Genomic DNA, 27,692 nt, shown 5'->3' on the forward strand with positions numbered 1-27,692 from the left:
ACTATGTACCGAAAATAATTAAATGTATTTTTTAGATAGGTTTGTAATTATGTTTTAAACTTTTAGATTTATATTTAACTATATCTGTCATCTATCACAAAGTATATTTAAAAATTTAAATTAAAAAATACTAACTTACAAAATACTAAGTATTTAAAACTTATTTATCTTTGCATTATTTGAAAACGATGATTTAAGCTAGTAAAGGTTCATTACTAAACATTTTTATAAAATGTATTTTAATTTTGCTAATTAAATATTTTTATACTGAAAACAATTATAAATGTGGTTCGGGTAAATAAAGAAAAATAAAAAAAGGTTCAACAAAATGTGTTGTAGTACATATAAAAGATAAAGTACAATTTTATTTGCATTTGATTGAAAACAAATTCAAAAAAACCATAAAAGTGGTTTCATTTCGCGGGACGCAAGTAATTAAAATGAAAAAATATAAAGATAACTAAACTAACTATATTGTTATTTGTGAACCCTTTTTTATAAGAATTTTATTTAACATACATATAAATCTTATTTTTTTCAATTTATAACTTTAAGATTCTTTAAGTATCCAATGTTATTTCTGTTTTTTCTATTCACTTAATTGACTATTGTCTCATTGCAGGTTGTAATAAATATAGACCAATAAAAATGTTTGGAAATAATGGTCAAGCTGGTAAGTTATTAATGTTTTTAATTTTTTTACTTAGGTCAAGTATTTGAACTCTGGTTCTGTTTTGTAATGTATGGATGGTAAAGTATTTTTCAAGTCCTGGTCCTGGACATGATGGTGAGGGGATTAACTGTTCAGGTGTATCAATAACCGAACGGTTTTTTCCTCCAGGTCCTAGGACCAAACATTTTGACCACTTTTTTGTCAATTGTAAGTGTAGCCTAAAGGTGTAGGAGTCTAATGAGGGGTTTGAAAACTCTCAGAGTTGATCGTTTCAAGATTGAATCCAATGGCTGACAAATATACAAAAAAAAAGCAATGCCAGGTCAAATACTCAGCTAAGTAAATCTACTTGAAAAATTTATCAAGTTACTTAAAAAAAAAGGCACTATTGAATACTTTTTTTTTGGATGTGTCGACCACTGGGTTTCTTTCTTGCAACGTTCAAATATGAAAGTTTACTAAGCCAATACTAGGACCCCTACACAATCAGAACAAATAATAAAATAAACTTTCCACACAATGTTATATCACGAAAGTTTTTATTTGTTTTTAAATGTTTCAAGTTATTATTTTTATATCATAGTTGCCACAAAACGTGGAATCCTCCGGTAACTTATTTTGGCTTAACAAATCTTGAAATATTTTTTGAGATATAAATAATCAAAGTCAGTCATTTCTTTCAGATAAGTAAGCACTTACCTAAAATGCAAATAAAAAAATTCTTCATTAATATATGTACCTACTTCTCTGTTTTTTAACTTAGATTGTTCAATTTTTTAGTAAGTTTTTGTAATCTATTTTTTACTAAACTGTTTTTTGGCTTTTATATAAAAAATATTATATTTTAATCTAAAACTTTAATTCTAACATTCAAAATACTTTGAAATATATAGGAACGTTTCTTAAAAATTTGATGAGTATTTCATAAAATGAAGAAGATAAATATTTAGAGAAGTTATATTTTTTAATTTCTGTTTATTTGACAAAAATAAATTGTGTTTTATATTAGATTTTTTTTACTAAATTATATCTCAAAAACTGTAAAAAGTATTTATATTCTAAGAAAGCTGGCTTATAAATTATAATTGGAGCCAGTGTTAAATTATATAAAAATATCCTTAATCTGCCTTATACCCTTAATAGTCTGCTTAAGGCTATTAAGGGTCCAACATTTTTACTAAAATTAACATTGGCCATTATATGAAACCTTAAGTGTTAATAAGCACTCTAAAAAGTTTCTATAAATTAAACTTATAGTTTTGTAATTTATATGAGGAATTAATTTGATTTTTCTGTTTAATGTTACATTTTAATGTATATATTTGTTGATGTTATAAAAATCAGGTTTTGGAAATGGTGCTGGTTTTGGTGGGTTTGGAAATCAAAATGCTGGTGCTGGTGATCGACCAAGAGTAAGTGAAACATTATTTACCATTCTTTAAATAAAAAAATATATTAAAAACTAATTTTTAAAAACTAATTAACAAAAAATTAAACTTTTAAAATGTTTTTTAGGTTTGAATATTGTTGAAATATTTAAGAATAAAAATTTAAAATTTAATTGAAACTAGTTAAAAAAAAAAGTCTTGACAGCTAATAAACTAATCTTACTGGTTTTTATGTTTGCAAACAAAAGTTCTGAAATACTTTATAAAACTCTGTTCTACCCTATCTGTAAACAATCATCAATTGTTGATGGTATTATTGTTGTAACTTTTGTAAACAAGTTCTTTAAAATGTAGCTTGTTTTTATATTTTGTATATAAAATGTTTTAATTCTATTAAAAAAGTATATTTTCAATTATACTACTGCCAGTGCTCTAAAAAATAAAACTAAACAGTGCAATTTAAATTTAGCAAAGTGCAATTCAATTTGAACTACAGCTAAGGATTAAAAACAATTTTATTATTTTTATTAAACATACGTACTTTTCTTTTTTAACTCAAATATTTGTAATTGGAATTTGTGAATTACAAAAAAAAAAAAACAGAATTTTTAAGCAATTTTAAATGTAAAATAATAAAATTTTATTTTGATACAAAAATATGTAACATAGACAATTTTTTTTATGATTAGAATTTAAAAAAAATCAAAGTAGCTTTACAATTTTTTTAATGTTGTTGTAGTATTTAAGACAATTTTTAAATCTTAAACTTAATATATACTTTAAAAAGATCAAAAAATTTGTACTTATGAAATCCTGGAAGAAACTTTTCAAACAGGTTTAGCTAACCCTGTTTATACAAAAATATGTTGATTAAACACAAAGTTTTTACCGATACTTTACTGTTTTTTCAATAAATACTGGCACCTACAATTTACAGTTGTAGAGAGCCTCTCTATTGCAGCATTTACATAATTATAGAAGTATATTTATATATATATTATTCAAAGCAGATAAGTTTTACAATTAATACTATCTTGTTGTAACTTAAATTTTCTAGTTGAACTTGACAAAAGATATTGATTTAGTAAACTTTTTATTTTTAGTTGAAAAAATTAAATTAATCAAAGACCTATGTAAAACATTGCTAACCTTTTTGTTTATTTATATTTACAATAGAATGTATCATATACATATATGTATATATTTTTAATGCATTCTTTAGATAAAGTTTGTTAATTTTAGCACAAAAATGTTAATGAATTAAATTTATACAGACAGTATTAGTTTTTGTCAAGTTTTAAAACTAATAATTCATTTAATTTTCTTTATTCTCTACTCTATTTCAGTAATAAGTTATTTGGTTTGTATTGAAAACTACGATTAAAAAACTATATTAATATACCTTGTTACATCTAATCAAAAGTAAAATGTTACTCTGTCTAAAACAAATGTTTGAACAACTAACATTATAAATGTATGAAAAAATCGTTTTAGAATATATACTAAGAAATTTTTTTCATTTATGTATTACTTTCAGAAACCAAGAGTACTAAACATAGTCCCATTAACAACTAAAAGTATCAGAGAAATGAACCCTGATGATAGTGGATTTAAATTGAATGGTAAAGATGTAAACCAAGTAACAATTGTTGGCTCAATCGTTCATCATGAACAAAGTCAAATGTGTAACACTTATCAACTGGATGATACTTATGGAGTGGTTTCTGTCAAAAACTGGTAAGTTAAATTTATAGTTTTAAATTGGTTGTATTATATTGAATATATCATAGGAGTAGGCAACTTAAGGTTGGTTGACAAAATCTTACCTGCTAACTTTAGTAGATGAAAAATAGTATGTGCAAAACAAGTAAAGTTAGACTAACAAAACATAATGTTACCGGCGAAAAGTTTTTGTACATAAATATATTCAAGTAGTAAAATAACCTACTTAAGTTTTAGAAAAATACTGTTATGAAGAAAGTTCAAATAGTTATATATTATTTGTAGTTGTTATTAAATAAGAATAGTGACTCTTGATGTTATGTAAAATTTGAGAAACTGTTTAATTTTTTTTCTTAATTGTATTTTTTTTTTAATCAAAAAAAACTGCCACATTTAATTAACCCAGAGTTATTACTCAATATATTTTAGGGTCATTAATATGTATGCACCCAAGCAAAGCATATGCATCTGATAAGGCTGCAGGACAATCCAAATTCTAATAATTTTGAGTATTTGTGAATTATCTTCAAAACATTTCATTGCATTATAATTTTAATTTGTTTTTAATTTAGACCATTTTTGAGATATAGCTAAAATAAGTATTTTAAATTACTAAAAAATATGGATCTTAATAATTATGATTTTTTCTTTTTATAAAAAACAGGTTTGCCAAAATCCTGGAAAACCTGGAATTTCGAACAAAAATCTTTATAAAATCTAAAGTTTCAAACTATTATTGCATGTAAAGTACAGAAATTTGGATTAGATACAAAAAATCTATTGTTTAATTTTTACTTTATAGATCTTGATTTAATGATAAGGAGTATGATCAATTCAAATTCTTAATATAATACAACTAAAAGTCCACCATAAAAATAAAAAAATGTATCATCAACTATTCTATGACAAACACATTTAAAGTAGCATTACAGCATCTTTTCAATATTGTTGTACTATCTAAAGAAAATTTTTCCTTAAAATTAATTTTATACTAAAAATTAACCAAAAAACTTGTTTTTTTAACCAGAAAAAGATAATCAAAAAAAAAAATTTTAATCCTTTTTTACTATAATAATCTTTATTATTAGACCTACGAACAGGAGTGCCAAATAATTTAAAATGTGTCAATTTAAGCAAAAAAAAAAAAACCTGGAATTTGAGAAACTTTAAAAACCTGTATTTCGTACAAAAATCACTAAAGAACTTGGAATTTTAAGCAATTTTTTAATGCAAAATTATAAGATTTTGATTTATTACAATAATAATTTAATACACAATATCTTTTGTACCATTTAGAATTCTATTTATTATAAAACACATTTAAAATAGAGTTAAAGTATTTTCTAAATATTTTATACTATTTAAGACAGTTTTTTAGCTTAAACTTAATTCTATAGTAAAAATAAACAAAAACTTGGAAGAAATTTATAAAACCTGCAAAAATATTCAAAACTATTTTTGCAACCCTTTACATGAGTATATTTTAATATCATAAAATAATAACTGTTTTATGTGAACTTTTAACAATTGAATATAGAATTTGCATAATATTCAACCATAAAACTAAAATTATAACTGAACTTATTATTCTACCGCAAAACCCTGAAAAATAGTAATTTATGATGTTTGTAAAAATGTTAGAAAAAAAATAGTAGAGTTGTATAGGTTTTTTTATTTATTAGTTAAAATAGTGTTTTTTATTTATTGTAATTTCATTATGATTTAATTTCATTCTATTTGAAGAAAAGCCATTTTTACTTGCTAATGTTTTGTAAATAAACGAAAGTACTTTAACAAATGTGTGTTTTGTTCAGAATTTAAAGACAGAATGAATAACATAATTATAATTTTAACAATATTTTCTCTACTCATTAGAATTTAAGTTATACTAATAGCTAAATTATTCAAATAATTCTTTGGATTTCCATTTGTTGACTGTAATAAGTATATCTTAAACTACATTGAGATGATACTTGAAACGATTTAAACTTCGAATAAAAAATATTTGCAGGATCACAGGGGACGGGGACGAAAATGACGAAAGCGCTCAGAACGAGGACCAAGTGTTCGAAGTTGGAACTTACGTGCGCGTCTTTGCCCAGCTCAGAAGTTTCCAGGTTTGATATTTCTATTTTGAAGACTGAAGATGAGGAAAGTTGTTTGAAAAACATTTGACAGCAATAAGTATCATTTCATTAAGGAGTATAACTGAAACAAAAGTATTTTGAGTTTAAATGGACTGGATAAAAAAATTTTTAAGATGAATAAAGGTTTTAAAAATCTTTTATGTAATTTAAATTTGTTCTATTTTTGGTTTGTATGGTAATATAATGAAATAAAAAAATGCAAATAGGATATAAAAAAATTGCAAATAGACAAGTGTTTTACATTTTTGAAGTGTTTTAGATTAATTTTTCCTAGTCTATAGGTATTGTAATATTTATGCTTATTAGACTTAATCAAAACAAAGTCAGTTAAAAAATAAAATTTATTCTTATATAAAAATTAGTTAACAACAACTAATAACATACAACAATTTAAGTTTATAGCATTTTGGAATTATTCTTTTAAATTAAAACGGTCCTTAGTAAATAGAAAAGATTATATTATATAAATATTAAACGAGTAGTTAGAATATTATATTCAAAATGAACTAATTAAGACTTAAATTTAACTAATAGTTATAAATACCTCGTAAGACAATATATACTGCTACTGAAGTTTTCTTCAAGTTTTTGAAGGTTCAGTTTTATGCAATCATAAAGTACATATTGCTAATTTACACAAATTTTTTGTACCATTCTAAACATTAAACTGAGTACAGTAAAATTTGCGGCCCTTACGTTTGTATTGGAAAATTTTTATAAAAATTACAATATTTCAAAAGTTAAATGAGGTTTTTTAATTCTATAAAAACTGGCTTTTAGTTTGTACTTCAAGCTTTCATATAAGATCCAATGTTATTTTTAGTAAAAAAAATGTCGGATCCCCCGTAGCCCTTAAATTACCTAATGAAAAAATTACTTTTCAATAAAACCTTAAAATATTTACATTATAAATAAAGTAAATAAAAATGAAAGCTAAACTTTATTTTAAGTAACAAATGCTTACAAATACAAATAAAATGAAATATTTAATTAAATCTAAATCTAACTTTCAATGTTTAGTTTATGTATAACAAATGGGATTTGTTTAAGCATAAAACTGAGTTTTTAATGATGAATATTTTTAAATGTCATTACTTGAGTAATTAGTCAGCATCCTAGATTTATAATATCATATTCATAAGTTTTACTTTTCTAAATTTTAATGTTCTTCTTTTTGTTTCTTGCATAACTTTTAAATTTTCATGTTTTCAGTCAATTATTTAGATTCAGAGTTGCCACAAAATCTGGAAATTTAAACGATTTTTACATGTTTAGTAGTAAACTGTTGATTTAACACGAAAAATCTATCATAAAGATGAAAAAAATTTGTCATCATCAAATTTTTTTTTATTAAAAAACACATTTAAAGTAGCTTTTCAATATCTTTTCAATTTTGTTATACTATTTAACACAGTTTTTAAACTTAACTTAAAACTAAAAATAGACCCAAAAAGTGTACTTTGAAAAACCTGGAAGAAATTTCCCAAAAACCAGTGGTAACCCTTTACTTTACCGTAATTATAATCCCTAAAATTTATATATTAAGTTTTAGATAATTTTTTCAAGTAGGTGTTAGAAGTTCATGAAGCACGAACCGACACATTTTTCGAACATTTCTACGGAAAACAGCGTTTAAAAGAAATCATACTACTAACTACTGTACTAAAAAATAATTATAACTATTTTCAGGGCTGCCACACACTCAGAGTACTCAGGCTGTTTTGAAACTCAGGATAATTCAAGATTATTGTTTTTTAAATATCAGGATGACTCCAGGCAGTTAAGATTTATAAAAAAAACAGCAGGGCAGATTTTTTATAGATTTAGAATTAAATTTAGTTAATCCAGTTTCATTTTTTTTTTTAATTTATACAACCTATTTTGTTAAAGAACATAACATGATTTTTATTGATTTTGAAATGTTTTTTTTTTAGTTTTAGCCTCACGGCTAGTTCTTCATTAACTTTAGAAACAACATTGTATTTTATTTTTATTCTGAAATTAGTATTTATCATGATTTGAGTTTGTTCATGCAAGTGAGTACTTGATAGAGTAAGGATTAAAGTTGGTAAATTAAAATGTAAAAAAAAAGCTTTTTCTGTTATAAATAAAGTCAACTAACAAGCATAGTATCATAAAATTATCAACAAAATCTACTTTTTCAACCTCAGTTGAATTAAACTGTTAATGTTGAATTTTCGAAAACAGTAATTATCATAAGTTTAAAGAATATCTAATGCAGAAACATACACATACAACCTTTCTTTTAAATAGAATAAAAATGAACATTGAGGTATAAGTAGTTTGTGCCAGAGACAATTTTTTTTTTAGGATTTGAAAAAAACTCAGGATGATATGGTCACTCAGGGCAGTTTTTTCACAAAAAGAGTTGCAAACCTATTTTTAAGCAAGATATTATACATACAAATTTAAAGCTCATAACGGTATTCGTAATTATTTGTACCTAACGTTAAAAAACTAAGCATTGTTTTTAATTATGGTTTGTTTAGTTTTATTTTTTACTTTAAGTTTTATTTAGCTAGAACTATTCAATATTATCTTTTATCATTGTAATTCTAGAAAACTGTAACCCTCAACGTGTTAAACATGCGAGCTATTGAAGATATGAATGAAATAACAACCCACATGCTTGAGTGTCTGTTGTACAAGAAAAAATGTCAAGCAATGGATCAAGTATGTTTTGATAATGTTATAACTATATTTTTATAAAATAAATTAAGTTAGATTTTTAGATTAACTGTTCTATTAAAAGAACTAGTGTTTAGCTTTAATGCCGGTGATTAATATAATAAACGTACTCAACAAAGTACTAAAAAAGTGCACTTCAAGCCCAAAATTTGACAATCTAAAATTTCGTATTCACAATCGGAAGATATTTATAGTTGTCAGTTTTGGTCAAAATAATGTCAAAAAAAAAGAAGTAATAATTATATGAATTTAGAAAATTAAAATAAAGTATTAATTATCACAGTTATAAAATTACTGATTAAATTTCGTTCAAAATACTGATGTAGTCATGTTGAAAATTAACATGTTCTTATTGCAACAGTGTAAAGTAAAAATAACTAACTTTTACTCAGTCTGACAAAAAACAAAGATGACATTGACTCATATTCTGACACATCCCCAAAAAATTAATCAAAATATACAATTAATACAAAAAAAATACTAATTAACAGGGGCAAAGTACCGGAAGCGTCCAGTCATACGGCAATGTGAAGCCAGGAAACAACTTCAATGACAACCCCAACGGTTTCGACAACATTCAGTCTCAAGTTTGGAGTTTGGTTCACAACACGCAAGCAGCCGAGGGAATCAGTGTTCAAGCGATAAAACAGTCGCTCAGTGGCCTCAGTGAAGCTCAAATTAGGTGAGTTTATGCTTTCTGATTGTCAATAAGGACTTTAAACGTTTGATAATATGTTGAAAAATTGTTCTTTATTTATTCATGATCAAACTAAACGAAATATACTATACTAGCTGGTTAAATTAACTTAGATATAACTATACGATATTATTTCAAATTGGCATATGATATAGTTTAATATAAAATTTATCCTTTATTATTATGTTCCAGTTGATAAATTCTTTTGAATATTTCGAGGAAAGGTATGCTTTGAAACTTTTTATATTTTTATGAAGTGTTAAAAAAAATTCTTTCATATTAAACTTTAAGTAACTCATTTCTTCTGGTATAATGGCTATAGGTCGTGTTTTAAACAAGCTTTTAAGTTAATTTTTTAATATATTGTGTATATAAAGAATTAATGAAACTTTTAACGCGTTATCACATAAAGCGAAATAAAAATTTTCAGAAAAGCCATTGAGTTTTTGAGTAACGAAGGTCATATATATTCAACGATTAATGATGATCATTTCAGGTCCACTGGATAAATTTTATTTTGTTTTGAAAATATATTTGTAATAGTTATGTTTGTACGCGTTAAAATGATTTATCAAGAATTCCTTTGTTTTTTTATAAATATAACTACGAGTTTTTATAATGTTTAAAATTGAAATGTTCTAGTAAATATTCTTTATATTTCGTTATGGAACTAAAATTTAAATAAAAAGGTTATTATCGTGTTTTTTAAAGTCATTCTTTTTAAACTAATTTTTTAAATAAACACAAATTTCCACGTTGTTTGGTGATTTAAATTACTAGAGTAAAATTAATAAAATGTATTTCAAGTTTATATTATTTTTAGTAATAACTTAAACATTTTATTAGTCCTTTATTTGAAAAAAATCAAATATTTTTATTTTGGTTAAAGCTTATTTTGATATTAAAACATGTTAAAAGAACAATTTTTAGAATTAATGTGATAAGAGATAATGTGTTTTGAATGAAACAAAAGAAAATTTTAATTTACGCTTTTATTACTACCAAGGAAGGTATGCTTAGATATCTTCAGCTAGTTTTGTTGATATTTTTTACCCTTGTTATAACATTGAATGACAGAATTATTATTTAAAAATTAAAATTGTATCGTTTTTAATGTTCACATTATATTCCTAAAACTTAATTTTAAACCTGTGTTAGTTAAATAAATTTTTTTATCCATAATTTAAGTTAAGTTTTTTACTAGTACAAATTAAACTAAAGTCGATTTATAAATAATTCATCTCCATATAATATCAAAAAAATGTTATTATTTAATTCTAGATAAAAAACAAATAAATTCACTTGTAAGTACAAGTTCTATAAAATGCATGATAATGAATATTTTTTGCAACTTGTTTGCTATAGAACAGGATTGCCACTTTACTTGGAGACCTAGAGTTTGACAATTCAGGCAAAAAACCTGTAATTTTGAACAAATATCACTAAAAAACCTGGAATTTTAAACTATTTTTACATGTTAAGTAGAAAAATTTTGTCATTACCATAAATTTTTTTATTAAAAAACACTTTTGAAAGATCTTTACAGTATATTTTAAATGTTTTTAAACTATTTAACAATTTTTTACCTTTACTTTTAACTAAAGTAGACACAAAAATAAGTACTTTTAAAAATCTAGAGAAACTTTGAAAACCTTGAAAAAAACGAGTAGCAACCCTGTATAGAAATTTTCTTAGTATGTACGAAGTTTTAAATACTCAGCAGATCTAATTAATTAAAAAAGTATTAATAAAAGAAACCAACAAACTTTAATATTTTAACTAATAAAAAAAAACTTTAACTCAATGATATCTGCTTTTTTATTTCTTTCATGATCTAACCAAGTTGAACCTTCAAATAACTAGTTGTTTAATTATTTTAAAGTCTTGGTAGTAAATCTTTTTGAAGAATATTTTGATTGTTCCATTTAAAGTTGCTAGTCAATAGAGTTTTATTAATTGTACTTGAGCTTGCAGAAACAAAAATAAAATAGATTATTGAACGCTCAGTGATATAAAAATATTAATGTTGTAATAAATATTTTTGTTATATTTGAGTTTACACTCATTACTTCTTCACAACTTAAATCGTGAAGACTAATTAAAATAATATTTTTACTTTTATCAAACAGTCTTCCTATTCTGTTTAATAAAATAATGTTAAAAATGAAGTTAAATGATTAAAGAAATCATCAGCGAAGGTCTACAGTGCCTAAGCCTTGACTTTCATATGCCGTGAGACATCATTCATGAGCTCATCGTTAACATTTGGTTTGATCATCAGCAAACAAGCCTTCGGGTGCTCGACTATTCGAATTCTTGAAAAAAAGTTGAAAAGGCCTTAACTAAAAAAGTAATGTGTATTTGTCAAATATAAAAAATACATATGTAAGTCCTGTTAATATCTACAAGCTTTTTTTGAAATTTTTACAAAAAATTAAGTTTTGTTTGAGATATGGCTTATTTAAAGTAAAAAACATAATTATTTTTAGTAATTTTAAAATTTTGTAATAGAGAAAAAGTGGCTTGTAAATATTAATAAGATCTACATATGCATTTTTTTTTTTTTCAAATTTATATTACTTATTGAGATGTAGTCTTTTATACATTTTTTTTAAAATTTGAGTTGTCATGAAACCCTTAAGCCTTCGGTGGATTTAAACACGATTTTTGTTCTTATTGAAACTCGCCAAGTAAGCCGTAACTTGCAAATAGCAATCTAACAACAGTTTATAATGTTTTATCATGAAGCAGCCGTTTGCTGGTATTGGTCAGTGATATCAATATTGTCTTTTGCTGTGCAACTTTTCTACTAACCAACAGCTGGTCTCAGTCTACCGAAGGCTTTTGGTCTCATGTTAGAGTTAGTATCACAAGATATTAATGATATTTTTAAATCAAAATAGCTTTTGTTTACCATTATTAAAATATTTTTTAATAAAATTGTGCATAGTGAGTTTCTAAGTAAAACAGATTTTAAATAATTAATTATATTATCAGGTCTAGTTAAACTTTTATTTTTCAAAATACATGTCAAGTGTTCATAAATAAATAAGTAATAACATGTTTTGTTATTTTTAAAATTTTACTACTGAGGTGTTTCGCTTAGTTAGAATCTTTTAATAGTAAGTGCTGTAAATGATTTAAAATGTACATATTAATGCATTTATAATTAAATTTTGATTTACTTGGTCAATTCGCTATCAATAAAGCTTCGTTAAAAATCGTATTCTTTTGTAATTCTAACAATTGATTGAGCGTTAAATAAAACAAGCTCTTTACAAAAGTCTGTATCACGGCTTTATAGTAAGTGGTTTATTGAACAAAAACAGAAAAATTCTCAATATTTTTTGATTCAAGGACCTGGATACATAAAGAGACCTCTCAGTCATCGAGTCTGCATATCCAACTTAATCAAAATTATAATTAGCTAAAAATTAAAAAGAAAGAAAAAAAAAATTAAAAGTCAAAAATTTAGTTCTAAAACGAAAAACTCTATGAAAAATAAGACTATTAAACTTAACAAAATTAAATATTTTTCTAAAAAAAATTTCCAAAGAACAAAAATAATTTTTATTTAATAGGGTCTAACATTATACACACTAAAGTATATATTGAACTTTAAGTTTAACCTTTTAAATGATTTAAAAAAAAAAAATTTAACAAATATATTTGAAACTTTTTAAAAAAGTATGTTTAAAGTTTAGATTATACTTTCAACTTATTTAAACTTATTTAAAAATGAGTAGTAATAAAATAAAGTTATAACAAAAAAAAAATATATGTAAAATAAAGCTGCAATATCCAAATAAAATACTAAAATAAAGCTGCATCCAACAAAAAAAATTCTAAAACTGAATAAAAAGTATAAGATAAATATATCCTTTTAATTAAAATTATCAGTTTTTACAAACTTGAATAAATTTCTAAGTCAGGAGTTTGACTAAACCAAAATAACAATGTAAAAAAAACAGAAAAAAAAACACTTAAAATAGTAAATTAGTTTTTTATTTGAAAAAAAAAAAAGATAAAAAACAATAATAATTATAAAATAAGTTAATGTTACTAGTTTTAAGTTTTATCAGTGATTTTAGCTAATGATTTTGATATTAAACTTTAATTGTTTTCTGGCAAAAATATATTTAGAGATTAATAATTTTATTTATACAGATAAAATGGAGACTATTAAATTAAATTGTTTATAATACACTAATAAACTACAAACAAAAAAATATTACAACTTTCTACAAACTAGACTGGACTAATGCTATTGAAACCCAAAAATATAAATACCTACTCGGATGAAAAATAAGTACTAATCTACTGTTTACAAATAAATAAAAAAGTTCGTGTTCATTTTATGTAAACTCTATTTAATTAGTTGATCTTTTAATATATACTTACCAAGATGAACGTTTTAAGATCGAAACCCAATGAAGACACTAACACAAAGTAAAATTACAATTAAGACTTTGAAATTAAGTAAAAGTAAGATTAAAATAAAATCTTAGTGTTTTACATTTTCCAAAAATTTAGTAGATATGATAAGATACAAAAGTATAACAATTAAAATTAGTTTCATTTTTAATGTAGTATTTAGTTTTATTCCAATTTTTTTTAGTTTTAATTAATAACTACAAAAAACTTTATATGCTTTTGAAGCCGATTAAACCTAACAATAGCAAAAACATACCTGCTTTTATAATGCTTATAGAATGATATCGAAAACACCTAAACTTTACAGAGGATAGCCGAAATAGTGTTATAGTTTATTGAACGACAAAAAATACGCTCAAAATACTTGGTTCTAGGATTTGGTGCACGGAAAACTTTTTGGTTATCGAATCGCACACCACTTAGATACCTTTTAATGTCTTGTCTAAGAAAAGATCTTTTTTTTTTGTGTAATAGAACAAACAAAAAGTAAAAATGCGAACTATTAAAACATTTACAAGCAATTGTATCAGAAATTTTGTAAATGTACCTATTCTAAAAGAAATACTATTTTATTAAAATAAATTTTAGAATAATCATATAAAGCACTATATTTTACCATAGAAAATTTTGTGTATCAATATCAAAAATGGTAAAGTATCTTTATAACACTAGATACAGAAACAAAAATTTAATATATTTAAGACTATATTATTAGGAAGCATAATTCAAATTTTTTATAAACAATAAAATAGGAAATAAAAATTAAGAAGAAAAACAGTTTATTTTAGGTTTTATCACTGACTATTTCTTCTTTACTTTTTTACTTCAATAATAAGTGGTGTGAACTGCAACCTCACTTTTCTTATTTTTCCTGAGATGTATCTTTCCATCACGTGTCCAAGTAAATTTCCAACTATAAGTCTTTTTGAACTTTTTTGCATGATGAAGAAGTTCTTTACCAAAAAGCGTGAAATCTTCATTGGTATAAGCCATATCAATATCATCACCAAAACCATTAAAGTTTTTACTTCTGCCAGTTTTTTTCTTTTGTTGCATGATTTTAAGCTTTTGATCGTAGTATCTAAATTTTCCTAAGATTTGCTTAATCACCTTTTTTCTATTTTCAACATTTCTTTTGATCATAACTTTTCTGTTAGAAGCTATTAATATTTCTGCTTTTTTTTGGTTTTAAATAATTATATAACTTTTTCGTGTTTTACAATTAAGTGTAGGTTTTAAAGACCCTAACATATTTTCTGTATCAATTAATTTAATTATGTATAAATGTTTTTTAGAGCATTAAAGTAGTATCCTTTTATAATTTTAAAGCTTTCTGTTGTTAATAACTTAAGTGACAATGTACAAAACAATGCTTTTGGTAAATGATATTATATATTCTGTCTTAATTGCTAAACAAACGGTATATTTAGAAATAACCGTCATTAATTTTATAAATACATTTAAACATGCTGCTAATCGAAGGTGGTTTGAATTGATGTAATGTAAACGTACGTAGTCTTAAAGTTGGTTTTTAGTTTTTTTCCTACTTAAAATGTAAAAGCTTATTTCATGGTTGATTGACTAAGGAAGAAAAAGTTGTTGTGGTTGAAGTCATTTGCAAACATTTATAATATTTAAGTTTTTTTTAACACAAAATCAGAAAAAAATATTGTTTATTTGATTTTCTTAAGTTAGTAGCGCCGGTAGAAATAAATTTAAACTCCGACAATGCTGTAGTATTTAAAAAATTTTATCAATTTAAATATTTAGTAATCAATTTTATCAATGTCGACTACAATGTAACATAAAAAAATTTAATGCTATAATGAAATAAGGTATACATTAAAACGTTTTTATCGAATACTTTTTACTAGTGACCTACCAAATCTAAAAATGTTGGATTCGGCCGGATCCGAACCGAGTTTTATTATCAAATTAGGATTCGGCCGAATCCGAGTCCGAATCCGAATATTTTAATAATTGGAATCCTAAATATTTAAGCTGCTTTTAATGTAAATACAATACAAGTTTATAAATGATAAATACTTATTATTTCTTTACTTATTTAGTAAATTAATTTTGAACAGTATTTTCAACGTGTTAATAAATAAGTACGTTTTTATTTAAGAATAATTCAATTTAAAAGCGAACAAAAAAAGAATGTCTTGCTGAAAAACAAAACAAGCTACATACATAAAAACTTAGTTGCAATATTTTGATATACATGAAAGCAACACTTAACTTGTATTTTTGTTATGCAAAATAAAAAAAAATCATCGACTTTAATAAATGCTTAAAGCAGAAAACAAATCACACACAAAGTTTAAACATTTTATGTTTAACTTAAGAGCTAGTTTTTATTGTCACCATAAACGAATTGGAATATAAACTTTTGTAAATGTTTATAACTATAAAACAAAGTGAAATTGAAAATAACATGGAGCCGTAATAAACTGAAATATAATGCCAACTATAGTAAATGCCTAAAAAAGAAAAGAATTACAATTGTAATAAAAAGCTTTTAAATTCCACTTAGGATTACACTTTTACCATTACAAAAAAGAGATACAAACTAACCTTAGCAACTGTTTAAAAACATAAAACGAACTACAATTGCAAAAGATATCTTTTTTATACAACAAAAGACTATTCTTGTTTTTTCAAGTTGTGGTGGAAAAATAAAAAAAATTGCCGGTCTTTGGAAGCAATCAATTACGCTTTTCCTCGTAAAAATTACTATCTTCAGAAAATAATCTTTCAGAATACACAGAAGATGATAGTGCAGCAAGACATTTCCTTGCAAAGCTGGCAAGATGTGGATATTTTCTGTTGTTCAAGTTCCATCAGTTTAAGACTTTATCCTCTTCAGTTTCTGCATTCAAATTTTCTGTAGCAAAAAAGCCCTTTATTTCTGCTTCAATTTCTTCATCTATAGAATCCTGTTGCTCGTAAGAATAATAAAAAGAACAATATTTTGAAAACTTCGTTGGATCAAAATTTACAGAGGTTTGTGGTTTCGGTTTCTCTGGTGGCAGTATAGAAGAATCACCTTTTTGATCAGCCTCAAAAGAAATATGCTTTTTAGCATTAAATTCTAGCTGTTCTTTAACATTATTTTTGAGGTAAGAAGGGAAAGCGAAAAGTCGATATCGTGTATCAACAGCTGTTGTGAATAGTAGTAATTTGTTGTCATTTATGCTTAAGTTGTTGTTATTGGTATGGGTTAGGGGTGGGAAATGTACAGCCCGCAGAGTTAAAATGACCGGCCCTCGATCAACTTTAGAATTACAATGGAATCCGGCCCGCAGATGAAATGACTAGCCCGCAAAGTTACAAAATTTTTATAAAATTTTGTATCATATATTTACAATACCAAACTGTAAGATTTTGACATAAAAATTGTTTAAAAATGGCTTTTCAAATCAATGTCTACTGAAAAAGTACCATTTTGTCCTAATATTTTGTGTTGTTCTTTTGTTGATAATAATAATAATAGTTGGAATATCTTTTTGTCAAATTATCCAAAGTAAATTGTTTGTTAAAATCTGATGTTTTACATACCACCAACCTTTGTCAATTACCATGTCAATTCTATTTGTAGACATTACATAAACATCTGGCATGTCTCAATCTACATCTTAAGGTGTCACGTTTGAGAAATTTTTAAGAATTAGAAGGATTCAGAAAAGTGATCAACCGTACATATAAAATTAGATTCCGGCCAAATCCGAAACTTTTATTCGATTAGAATCCGACCGGATCCGGATCACGATTAGAAATTAGTATCCAATCAGATCCGGATACTAATTTCAAATTAGGATCCGGCCGGATCCGGATTTAAAAAGGCATTATCCGGATACTAGATATGGTAAATCACTAATTTGAAATACTCCGGTCTGTCAAAGACAAACATTTTCCGGATCAGGCTTGATTAAAAATGTTGTCCACCCCTAGTATAGATCATTCCTTTGCAAGCCTCTCCTATATTTTTCGCTATAGTTTTACAAACATTTGAAAGTTCTTCTGAATTTTTATTAGTGTTAACAAACTTCGTCATGCGGGATCACGCTTGAGAGCAATGTACACTCCTTTGTCTTACTTTTTTTTTGTATTTTTTTACTACACTCCTTTGTTATAAAAAAAAAGTTCGAGCAGTAGGGGTGCACGACTATTCAAATTCTGACAACTCAAATTCGGACAATTCAAATTCCGACAATTCAAATTCCGACAACTCAAACTTGGCACTTCAAATTCCGACAACTCAAATTCCGACAACTCAAATTCCGACAACTCAAATTCAGACAATTCAAATTCAGACAACTCAAATTTGGACAATTCAAATTCCGACAACTCAAATTCAGACAATTCGAATTCCGACAACTCAAATTCGGACAATTCAAATTCCGAAAACTCAAATTTGGATAATTCAAATTCAGACAATTTAAATTCCGACAACTCAAGTTTGGACAATCTAAACTACGACAACTCAAATTCGGATAATTTAAACTACGACAATTGAACTATTTAAATAAGACGACTAAAATGTACACACATATTACAATTAATTATGTAATGAAAATTATTTTATCAAACGTTGCTTTTTAGATTTGAGATTTTAAAGTTTTTATAGAATTATTTTTTCACTTAAAAAAAATATTAAAGTTTTTCTAAAAAAAATAATAAACAAACAATTAGAAATAATATTATGTAATATAAATAAATGACTATATAGATATTACTTAAAAATTTTTGAATAATTTTAGACATAAAAATTAAGTTATTTTGAAAAATATGTATCATTTTTTTTGTAAGTAAATAAATTATCATTGTTAATATTGTTTATTGAACGATAAAAAAAGCGCTCAAAAAGTTTGGTCTAAAGACCTGGGGTACAAAGGAATTTTTTGGTTATCGAGTTGTACACTATACACTTATAGAGTTTTTTACAACCTATTACACATAATTTTTTTATTATTTAAATATCTAAATCTTAAGTAATAAAACAATTAATTAAACGAAATGAAAGAAAAGCAAGCTAAAAGAATATTAACTGAATTTTTTGTTTAAAAATGTACTTAAAGACTTGTTTAGTTAGTTACATAAGAACTAATAAGCTTATATAACTTTAAATTAATTTATAAAAGGAGACCAACAATACTAATAGCAAGCATGTGCTTATTTGAATGATAAATAACAACCTTTATAGTAAAAAGTAAAAATGTAAAACGCTGAAACACTTCAACGTTTAATTTATTCAGTATTTTGTGCTAAAAGTGTAATTTTTATTTTATTTAACAATTTTACCTGAACAGTAAAAAAATCTTTACATTTGAATAAATAAATAAACTGTTGTATAGTTCTATAACAATTTTAAAGAAGTAAATTCTACCATAACTGAACTTAACTTTTATAAATAAAAATATAAAGAAAAGTACTGTAAAATTTTAGCTTTTGATAAGCAAAAGTAATAAACAAATAAAAACAGTATTAATACTAACAACAATAATACTAACAACATTAGCATAAACAGATTTAAAAAACAATATTAAGTTTTTGTGTGGTAATATAAAGTAAATGTACTATTTGTAAAGCGTAATTCTATAAATTAATTTATAAGATTAGATATCATTAAAAAAATAATTGGTTATCACTTTTTTATAATAAGATAAAATTTTAAAATTATATTAAACATCATTAAAACATTACTTAACAAGAAACTGCTTAACCTCTTTTCAAATAAATATAAAATATAAATAAGAAACAAACTGATTACAAATAATTATTCGATAATCTAACTAGACTTATCCATTGTAGCCAATAATAAGAAGTTGAGAACCGAGTCACGGTGACAAGATCAAGACCCGAGTTCTGATTGCAAAAATTAAAACGAGTATTACAATACAGTGTTTTGATGTCTTATAGCTGAAATTGATAAAACTTTTTACCATATCATTATTATCTTATTTTCTTATGCTAACATAATTAGATAATAAAATTTAAATAAGTATTTTCATCAACATTCTAAACTGAAAATGTTTGTATTCTTTAATGATATACAACTTTATAGTCAAACTTTTCTTAAAGTAAGCATTATATTTCATAATTATTTATTTCAAAATTTAATGTTTATAAACTTTTAGGAGTACGTTTTTAGTATTTTTTTATAGTGGTTATGCTTATGGTGATATCAATTTAATTTAGTTATGTAATTAAAAGGTATTGTTTCGTTATAAAACAATTATTTAAATCAGTATAAGTCGAACAATTATTGTTTGTATTAAAAAAACCACACTTAATTGATAACTTATTACTTTTTTATTAAACAAATTAAGGGATATTAAATTTAGTCGTTGTAAGTATCTCTGAATAATAGAATAGGTAATTTTAAATTATAAAAACATTATCATTTTTAAATACTACGAAATATTATTGATTTTAGTGTAATACTTTATTTCATAAAAATTTTAAATTTCTAAAATGTCTTACGACACTATATTAATCCATAATATTTCTTTTTTTTCTACGCTTCGGCTGTTAAGCCGAAGTGTTTCTTGTCGAACTATTTTGTTAGTACAATTTGTTGTAGTTTATCGCACATTTATTCATTGTAAATACAGTCTAAACTTATAGAATCGATTTCATTTTACAAGTAGTTTAAGCTTTCTAACAATCTTATAAACCTACTTCAATAAATTGTAGTTTAAGTTATCTAACTGCTTTGTAAAACTATTGCAATAAACAGAAGCTTAGGTTTAATCAACACTTATAACCTATTAGATTAATAGTATTAGTCCAATTAATATTTTATATACCTACTTTATTAATTAACGAGATTAATCTAAAAAGTATCGTAGAACTACCTAAGGATATCATTTTATTAGCGCGTTATAGTCAGTAACCGCCAGGACCGCTTATACATAACCAAGCACGTCTCTTAGATTGGTTTAATATAAGGAAAGATATTACCTCTGATTTTGATTTAAACAAAATATTACGACACAAATGGTGTTTTTATCACTATACATAAAATAAAATTTAATTTTCAAAATATGTTTCTTTCAAGTCAAATTTATACAGTTTTTCTTTTGTGTAAAACTACGATACAAAGTTTATCAAAAATTTTGTAATGTTGACTTTAGTGGCCCGGTCATTTTTACTCTGAGGGCCGGATCCGGCCCGCGGGCCATACGTTGCCAAACCTTACTCTATAACAAAAGGAGATTAATAGCCAACATAACATCTTGAAGACTAAAAAACAAAAATAACAAATTTCAAAACACATCGCTTAAAAACGACAAGTATGGAGGTATAAAACCAAAAGTTGAACTAAAAATAAATTCTTATTGTTAAACTTTTTACAAAATATAATTTTACTTTGATTATCTTTTTATTTATTTTAAAACTAAAATTTATTATTTAAAATAATAATAAATTAAACAATCAATGCTGTCAAAGCTTTTATAGCAAAAACTTACACGAGGTTAATTGCTATAAAAATAAATAAATCTTGAAACTTTATTTTATAATGTTGGTTTTGTTTATCGGAGCTTTAGTTGTCGGCATTTTAATTGTCCGAATTTAAATTATCGAAATATAAATTGCCACAATTGAGTTTAAAAATTTGAAATGTTAGAGTTTGGATGGTAAGAATTCAAATTGTTGGAATTTAAGTTGTCCGAATTTGAATTGTCGTAGTTTAAATTGTCCGAGTTTGAGTTGTCGTAGTTTGAAATGTCCAAGTTTGAGTTATCGGAATTTGAATTGTCCGAACTTGAGTTATCGGAATTTGAATTGTTTGAATTTAAAATGTACGAATTTAAATTGTCCGAGTTTAAATTGTCGTAGTTTGAATTGTCGGATTTTGAGTTGTCGGAATTTGAATTGTCGGAATTTGAGTTATCGGAATTTGAATTGTCGGAATTTGAATTGTCGGAATTTGAATTGTCAGAATTTGAATAGTCATGTAACCGAGCAGTAGAATATGTGATCAACCAGTTGCTATTCTTTAGCTGTAATAATCGAATCTTGATCTGAACCGGACACCTGATTTTAGCTTTTTTAGTCTCTTTAGCATTAGATATGTTCAGTTCCACCTTGTATCCACATCTTGAACAAGAAGCAAGGCTTTTTGTTTGTGCTTTTTAATGTTTTTTGCATTGTCTCGCAAAAAAACGTGAACATGATCCCCCCAGGTAATATTTTAATTACTAAACACATCTTGATTATAATTAGAAGTTTTTGGCCAGTGTGCTCACCCTCCATTTCCCGGCAATTCAAAACACAATGTTTGCACTAAAAATTTTCATTCAACCGATGCGCAGTCAAAGAAATATATGATTAAGAGATAAATAACAATTAAATGTCTCCACTTATTGCTTAGGAAAATGATATAACTTCAATCATTTTAAAATTATGTTTTCATAACAATCTTAAACTCAAAAAAAAAGAGAATATCTAATAAAATGGAAAATTATTAAAAATTGTTTAAGATTTTATTATTAACAGATTTTTTTTCTTTAGAAAATAGTTATGAAAATAAAATATTAAAATCTTTGAAGTTATAACATACATGTCATAAATTAAAATTATTAGTTAAACATATAAAAAAAAATTAACCTAAAAGTTTATAGCTAAAAGTATGCAAGCATCTGATTTAATGTTACATATTTAAGTTTGATTTATTTTCTTTGTATAGATAATTGACCTTTATATGAAAATTCTCAAAAATAAAACAACCTTATTGTAACTGAGATTTTTATTTTGACTTACAGGCTCTCCAAAAAAGACACAATAACATGATAAACTTTTCAAAAATTAATAAAAAACTAAAAAAACAATATACAAGTCCTACAATCCTTGTCACAAGTCATTTATGACACCATTAAATAGATAATCAATAGCATCTAAATGGAGACTGAAAACCATATCAATCACTTTAAATTTTTTAAATACAAAACAAATACTTTAAACAATTACATGGTCTTTGTAAACTAGACATCCCTACTAAAAACTCTATAAATTTATCCATAAAATAAATGTCATAAGTTTTCGAAAAAATCTTAATAGAGATGTTTGGAAAATAAGTTCTGGTAAGGCCTGAGCTTTGCAGATAAGATTCTACTGAACTGAGGTGATCTGAGGAAAACCTTACTAAAATGAAATAAATTAAATCACCAACAAGTATATTTGTTTTAATGAGAAAAGCCAAATGTTATTTGAACAGAAATAAGATCACGAGCAAACAAGTACTGGATCTGAAATTTTGGATTCGGCCGGATCCGAATTTTGGATTTGGTAGATCACTACTTTTTACCTAACCATTAAAACCTATTTTATTTACGTATTTATAAACTCTACCAGCAATAAGGTCTATAACTGCAAACTTTCAAAGTTTTAACTTTTTTTTTTCATTCTACCTAGATAGTAGCTTATGATTTTTTAAATTAGTGATCTACCGGATCCATAAAATTAAGAGATTTTTCAAGTTAGTATCCAGATCTCAATAGGTAGTTTTTAAATTACAATCCGGTCAGATTCTAAAGGTTTTAGGTTGTTTGTAGTAGAAATAAACACAAGCTTTCACATAATAATTAAGTTTTATTTTACTACCTATTTAGTAAAAAATAATTAAAAAGTAATTTTAACGTCTTAATATACAAATCCATTGGTATGGTTAAATACCTTATCTTAAAAACGAACAAAAGTATACGTCTCGAAAAATAAAAATCAAGCTATTTACAGGAGATCTTAGTTTTAATATTTCGATATTAAAAGTGTTGTGAAGATTGTAATAAGTTTCTGTGATAACTGTTTTGTAAATTTATTGATAAAAGTAGCGCACTATAAAAATTTAAGTAGCTTATAGTGATATCTATCTTAGAAAATCAGCAAATTTTGTCTGAAATAAAAAGTTATTTGATGAATATATATGAAACGTTAATTTTTACAGACTTTAAAAAAATGTGACTTTCTCTGTAGACATCTAATAACTATTAGCTGAATTTAAACTTTTATTTGGAACCAACCACGGACTTTTTATGTTACTTTTATATAGTTGATAACTCTTTTTAAAATGAATGAGAAGCATTCTATTAGACAGATTTATGCTGGCAAAATTTTACATTATTACAGTTTATTTGAAAAAGTATTTTCTGTGAACTATGATATGTAAAACTTTGCTTTGAGAGTTTCAAATTAGACTTTATGATCATTTAAAAGGCAATAAAATTCAAATGTCAATGTAATCGAGTAACTATCAGGAGAATTTTTAAGAGATTTTATTTAAGAAAGTATCAACTATTATTTTATTTAAATGTGAAGGCTTTCGTGAATATTTGATTTTAAAGTGTTTTAGGTGAATAAAAAAATTGACATTTTAGATCTAACAATTTCTAAATTTAAAATAGTTCGACTTGGATAGAAATTTAACGAGTAAATAGTCGGATAAGAATTGGTGGTGGAATGAAATTAAAACCTTTTCAGATGTTCTTGTAAATATTAGCTGCTAAAATTTTAGTTAAATAGTGTCTTCACTAAATAAGTTAAACTTTAATAATTCTTAAAGGAAATATCAGCTTTTGCAGGCATACCTAAAAAGCGGTATTTGTTTAATTTAGAAAATTTTAAGAATAATATTTTATCAAAATATGCTATATTATAAAACTTGTGATTATATTTATCAAATACTATAATTAATTTGTGCTAATTTATGCACAATCATTTTGTTATTGCAATTATAATCTATATTTTTAAAAACAGTTTAAAAATCAGAATAACGTTACTACGTATCTAATTCTATATTTGTTTTTAACGCATTTTTTATATTGAAGAAACATAACAGCACGCTAAAAAATGTTCTTCAGTTAGTCTTGTCAATAAACAATTTTTAATACAATTATAATATTATTTTATTTTCAACCTATCAAATATTTAAAATGATTACGCAACTGTAACAATAAATCATCATACCTAAAATTACTTTGTTACTTTCAAGTCTCCATTGTATATAATAACATAAGTTTTAGTAGGGAGTAAGGTTTTATTGTAGGAATGTCTTATATATACATCTTATAAAGGTAATCTTAAATATTTTTACAACTTACAAACTATGATCAGCAATTTAACTTATTTTATCTTTTCAACTAAAATATTTTAAATGAAACAACCAAAACAAAACATCCTTTTAAAATAAAGTTTAAACCTCAAGAACTTAATAAAAAAAATTAAGTCATTACAAAACATAAAAGTTACACTTTATTACAATAACCATAATATAAGATGTTTTACCACAAAACGCAAAATTACATGCCAAATCCCTTAGCTTAAAAATTTATGATTCAAAAATAAAGTAGATCAAATATTTAAAACAAAACATAAAATCTTACTACTTAAAAGTGCATAATAAAGAAAACAATACAACAACTTATTAATTTAAAAATATGCAATAATAAAATAAAAAACAAATAACATCATTTTATTAATTACATTATTTCAGAAACTAAACTGATTACTAAACTGTATGTTTTACGTGTACTTAATAGTATAAACAAGACTTTTTAAGGAGGTAGCATCTTTTTAAAACATTTTTTATAAAAATAGAAAAGAATTTTGTCTAATAAGAAGAAAAGGAATGAAATCTCTTTTAATCAAAATGTTTAAAATACTAGAGTAAAACACATTATTTAATGAAAAGAGTAGCACAAGTTAAAAATATTGTTTGGCACTTGCTAATATTTACAAGATAACTCAGCAAATATAATAAACTTAATCTACATATTCAATTCCATATAAACTGCATCATTTGTTTTGAATGAACAGTCTTTAGAATAATAATTTAGATCCAAACGTATTTTTACAAAATTAAATGATTCATACAGTCTTAAAGCTGGATTATTATAAATTGAAACGTGCAAACCAATTTTGTTTGAAGGGTTGGACTTTATTAAATGATAAAGCATTTGCTTAGCAATCCCAGTCCGCCTCCAATAAGGTCTTACAAAAAGAAATGGAAGGTAACTAGTAGTTTCAGAAGTGTTTAAAAAACCAAATCCAACTATAATATTGTTGTACATGGCAACTACACTGTACTTATTGTCTTCAGGTATATTTATTCCACACCAAAAATACCTATCACATAATATCTTCAGACTTTCTATATGTTTTGAACTAATTCTCATGAACTTGATAAAATCCTTTTTGTCAAAATTTGTTTCTACTAAATGCTTTTTTAAACCATTTTTCTTCTGCTTTATTTCCTTATGTAGTTTTAACCAAACAGGCATGTTTTTTTCGGATATTATAGAAATCCAAATTAGTTTTTTGCTCTCTATGTCACAACTTTCCGACACAGCTTTACTGCTTGTTTGATTTATTACCAAACTTTCTTTAGCTGTAATTTGATAACTGGTTGGAAGAATTGGTTTAAAATAATTTGTTATTTTAGATTTATGAACTGATTCCATTGCAGTTTTTGGTATTTTGTAATTCATACTTTTTTTACTAGAAAACTCTGAGTTTTTTGCTTTGGACCAAACATTTTGATATTGATTTTTAATTTTTTTCTTTTTGTTTGGGTCATTTACTTCATCAGCTTTTCTTCTTCGGGAAGAAAATATAAAAGGTGTTTGAAATGGATTATAACAAGGAGATTTAGTTTGATCTACAACCCCCCAAAACCCTTGCTTATTTAACAAACCTCTCCCATTAATAAAAAATGACTTTTCTTTGACCAATGTTTCTCTTATTTTTTCTCTCAGCTTATGTTTATCTGGCCATGGCTCAATAACTTTTTTAGGTTTAACTTTAAAATATTTCCAGTTTTCAAATATATATTCACAAATGCTATCTTGATGAACATAATGACCATTTTCTGGTTCTGCTGATAATCCTAAATTGTAAGTAGTTATATAAACTATTAACAAAATATCCAAATTTTTTCTTTCAAATTCTTCAGAATTTGAAAATGAACATTGAACACATTTGAAATCAAAGTAGTTGTCATGTTGAACTTTAGTTGGCATCTCAGCTAACTTTGTTTTCAAGCAATGATGATGAACAAAACCTTTGCAAACATTACAATACCACATAACTGAAGTATTTTCGTTTTCCTTTGGTCTGTTGCAGTACAAACAGCTTTCGTATTTGTCAAATCTTGTCATGGTAAAAACACTTGTTATCTAAATATCTGATTTGTAAAAAAATTAATGGTAAATGAAGTAATCATACACGGTACTATTTTCAAATACAGTTTTTGTTTTTATTAATACAATTTAAACTTAATATGAATAAAACTTGTTTTTATTGGATTTTTTTTTGGTATTTGTGCAACAATAAGGGTTGCTACTCTTTAAGAAAAACTAGCTTAAGTGATTAAAAACTGGCCCGAGCAGATAGTCAGCCTGAGATTACATAAAACTATATCAGATTTATTTGCACCTCTGGTTAAATTTAAGGCTCTGTATATGCATACTTTATTTACAACATCACAACTCTAAAAGAGTAAAAAAAAGCATTGTAATTGTGACATTTATATTTTAATTAGTGTACCCTAGAAAAACGAAACTGAAGTGAACGATTACTTTAAATATATGTGTAATCAGTCTCCTTTTTTCACCTATTTTTCATAGCTATAATAACAAGTTTTACAATTTCATGTGACAATAGGGACAAACAAACTTTAAAAAATATTTTTCATTGTTATAAAGTTGAAACAAATTTATCAACTGTGCAAAATCAATATTCATTATGCACAGTTATTTAGATACTTTGCACTTTTAATGTATTTATAAATTACTAAAACCAGGATTGTAAACAAACACTTATACACTATATGTTTACATAAGTCTATGAAAAAGGTCTTTGTTATATTCATGTACAGCTAGCCAAACAATGAAAAATTTTACACAATAATTAAATCAACGCAG

At 24.9% G+C, this 27,692-nt stretch overlaps 2 protein-coding genes across 2 annotated transcripts; one reads left to right on the forward strand and one right to left on the reverse strand.

Moving 5' to 3' along the window:
* The first annotated feature begins 626 nt into the window (after nt 1-626).
* Nucleotides 627-10,090, forward strand: LOC145842917 (replication protein A 32 kDa subunit-B-like). The gene is made up of 7 exons (XM_082950395.1): nt 627-673; nt 2,018-2,085; nt 3,599-3,798; nt 5,795-5,900; nt 8,511-8,624; nt 9,131-9,321; nt 9,767-10,090. Exons 1-7 carry the CDS (start codon nt 649-651, stop codon nt 9,843-9,845), a joined length of 783 nt encoding a protein of 260 aa, XP_082806521.1. The 5' UTR covers nt 627-648; the 3' UTR covers nt 9,846-10,090.
* A 15,405-nt stretch (nt 10,091-25,495) lies between these two features.
* LOC145843700 (uncharacterized) lies at nt 25,496-26,934 on the reverse strand. Its single transcript, XM_082950961.1, has one exon. It carries the CDS (start codon nt 26,925-26,927, stop codon nt 25,539-25,541), a length of 1,389 nt encoding a protein of 462 aa, XP_082807087.1. The 5' UTR covers nt 26,928-26,934; the 3' UTR covers nt 25,496-25,538.
* Nucleotides 26,935-27,692: the final 758 nt, after the last annotated feature.

This window comes from Thalia democratica, chromosome 1 (genome assembly GCF_965202585.1).
Source record: "Thalia democratica chromosome 1, ktThaDemo2.hap1.1, whole genome shotgun sequence".
In the NCBI taxonomy this organism is placed as follows: Eukaryota; Metazoa; Chordata; class Thaliacea; order Salpida; family Salpidae; genus Thalia; species Thalia democratica.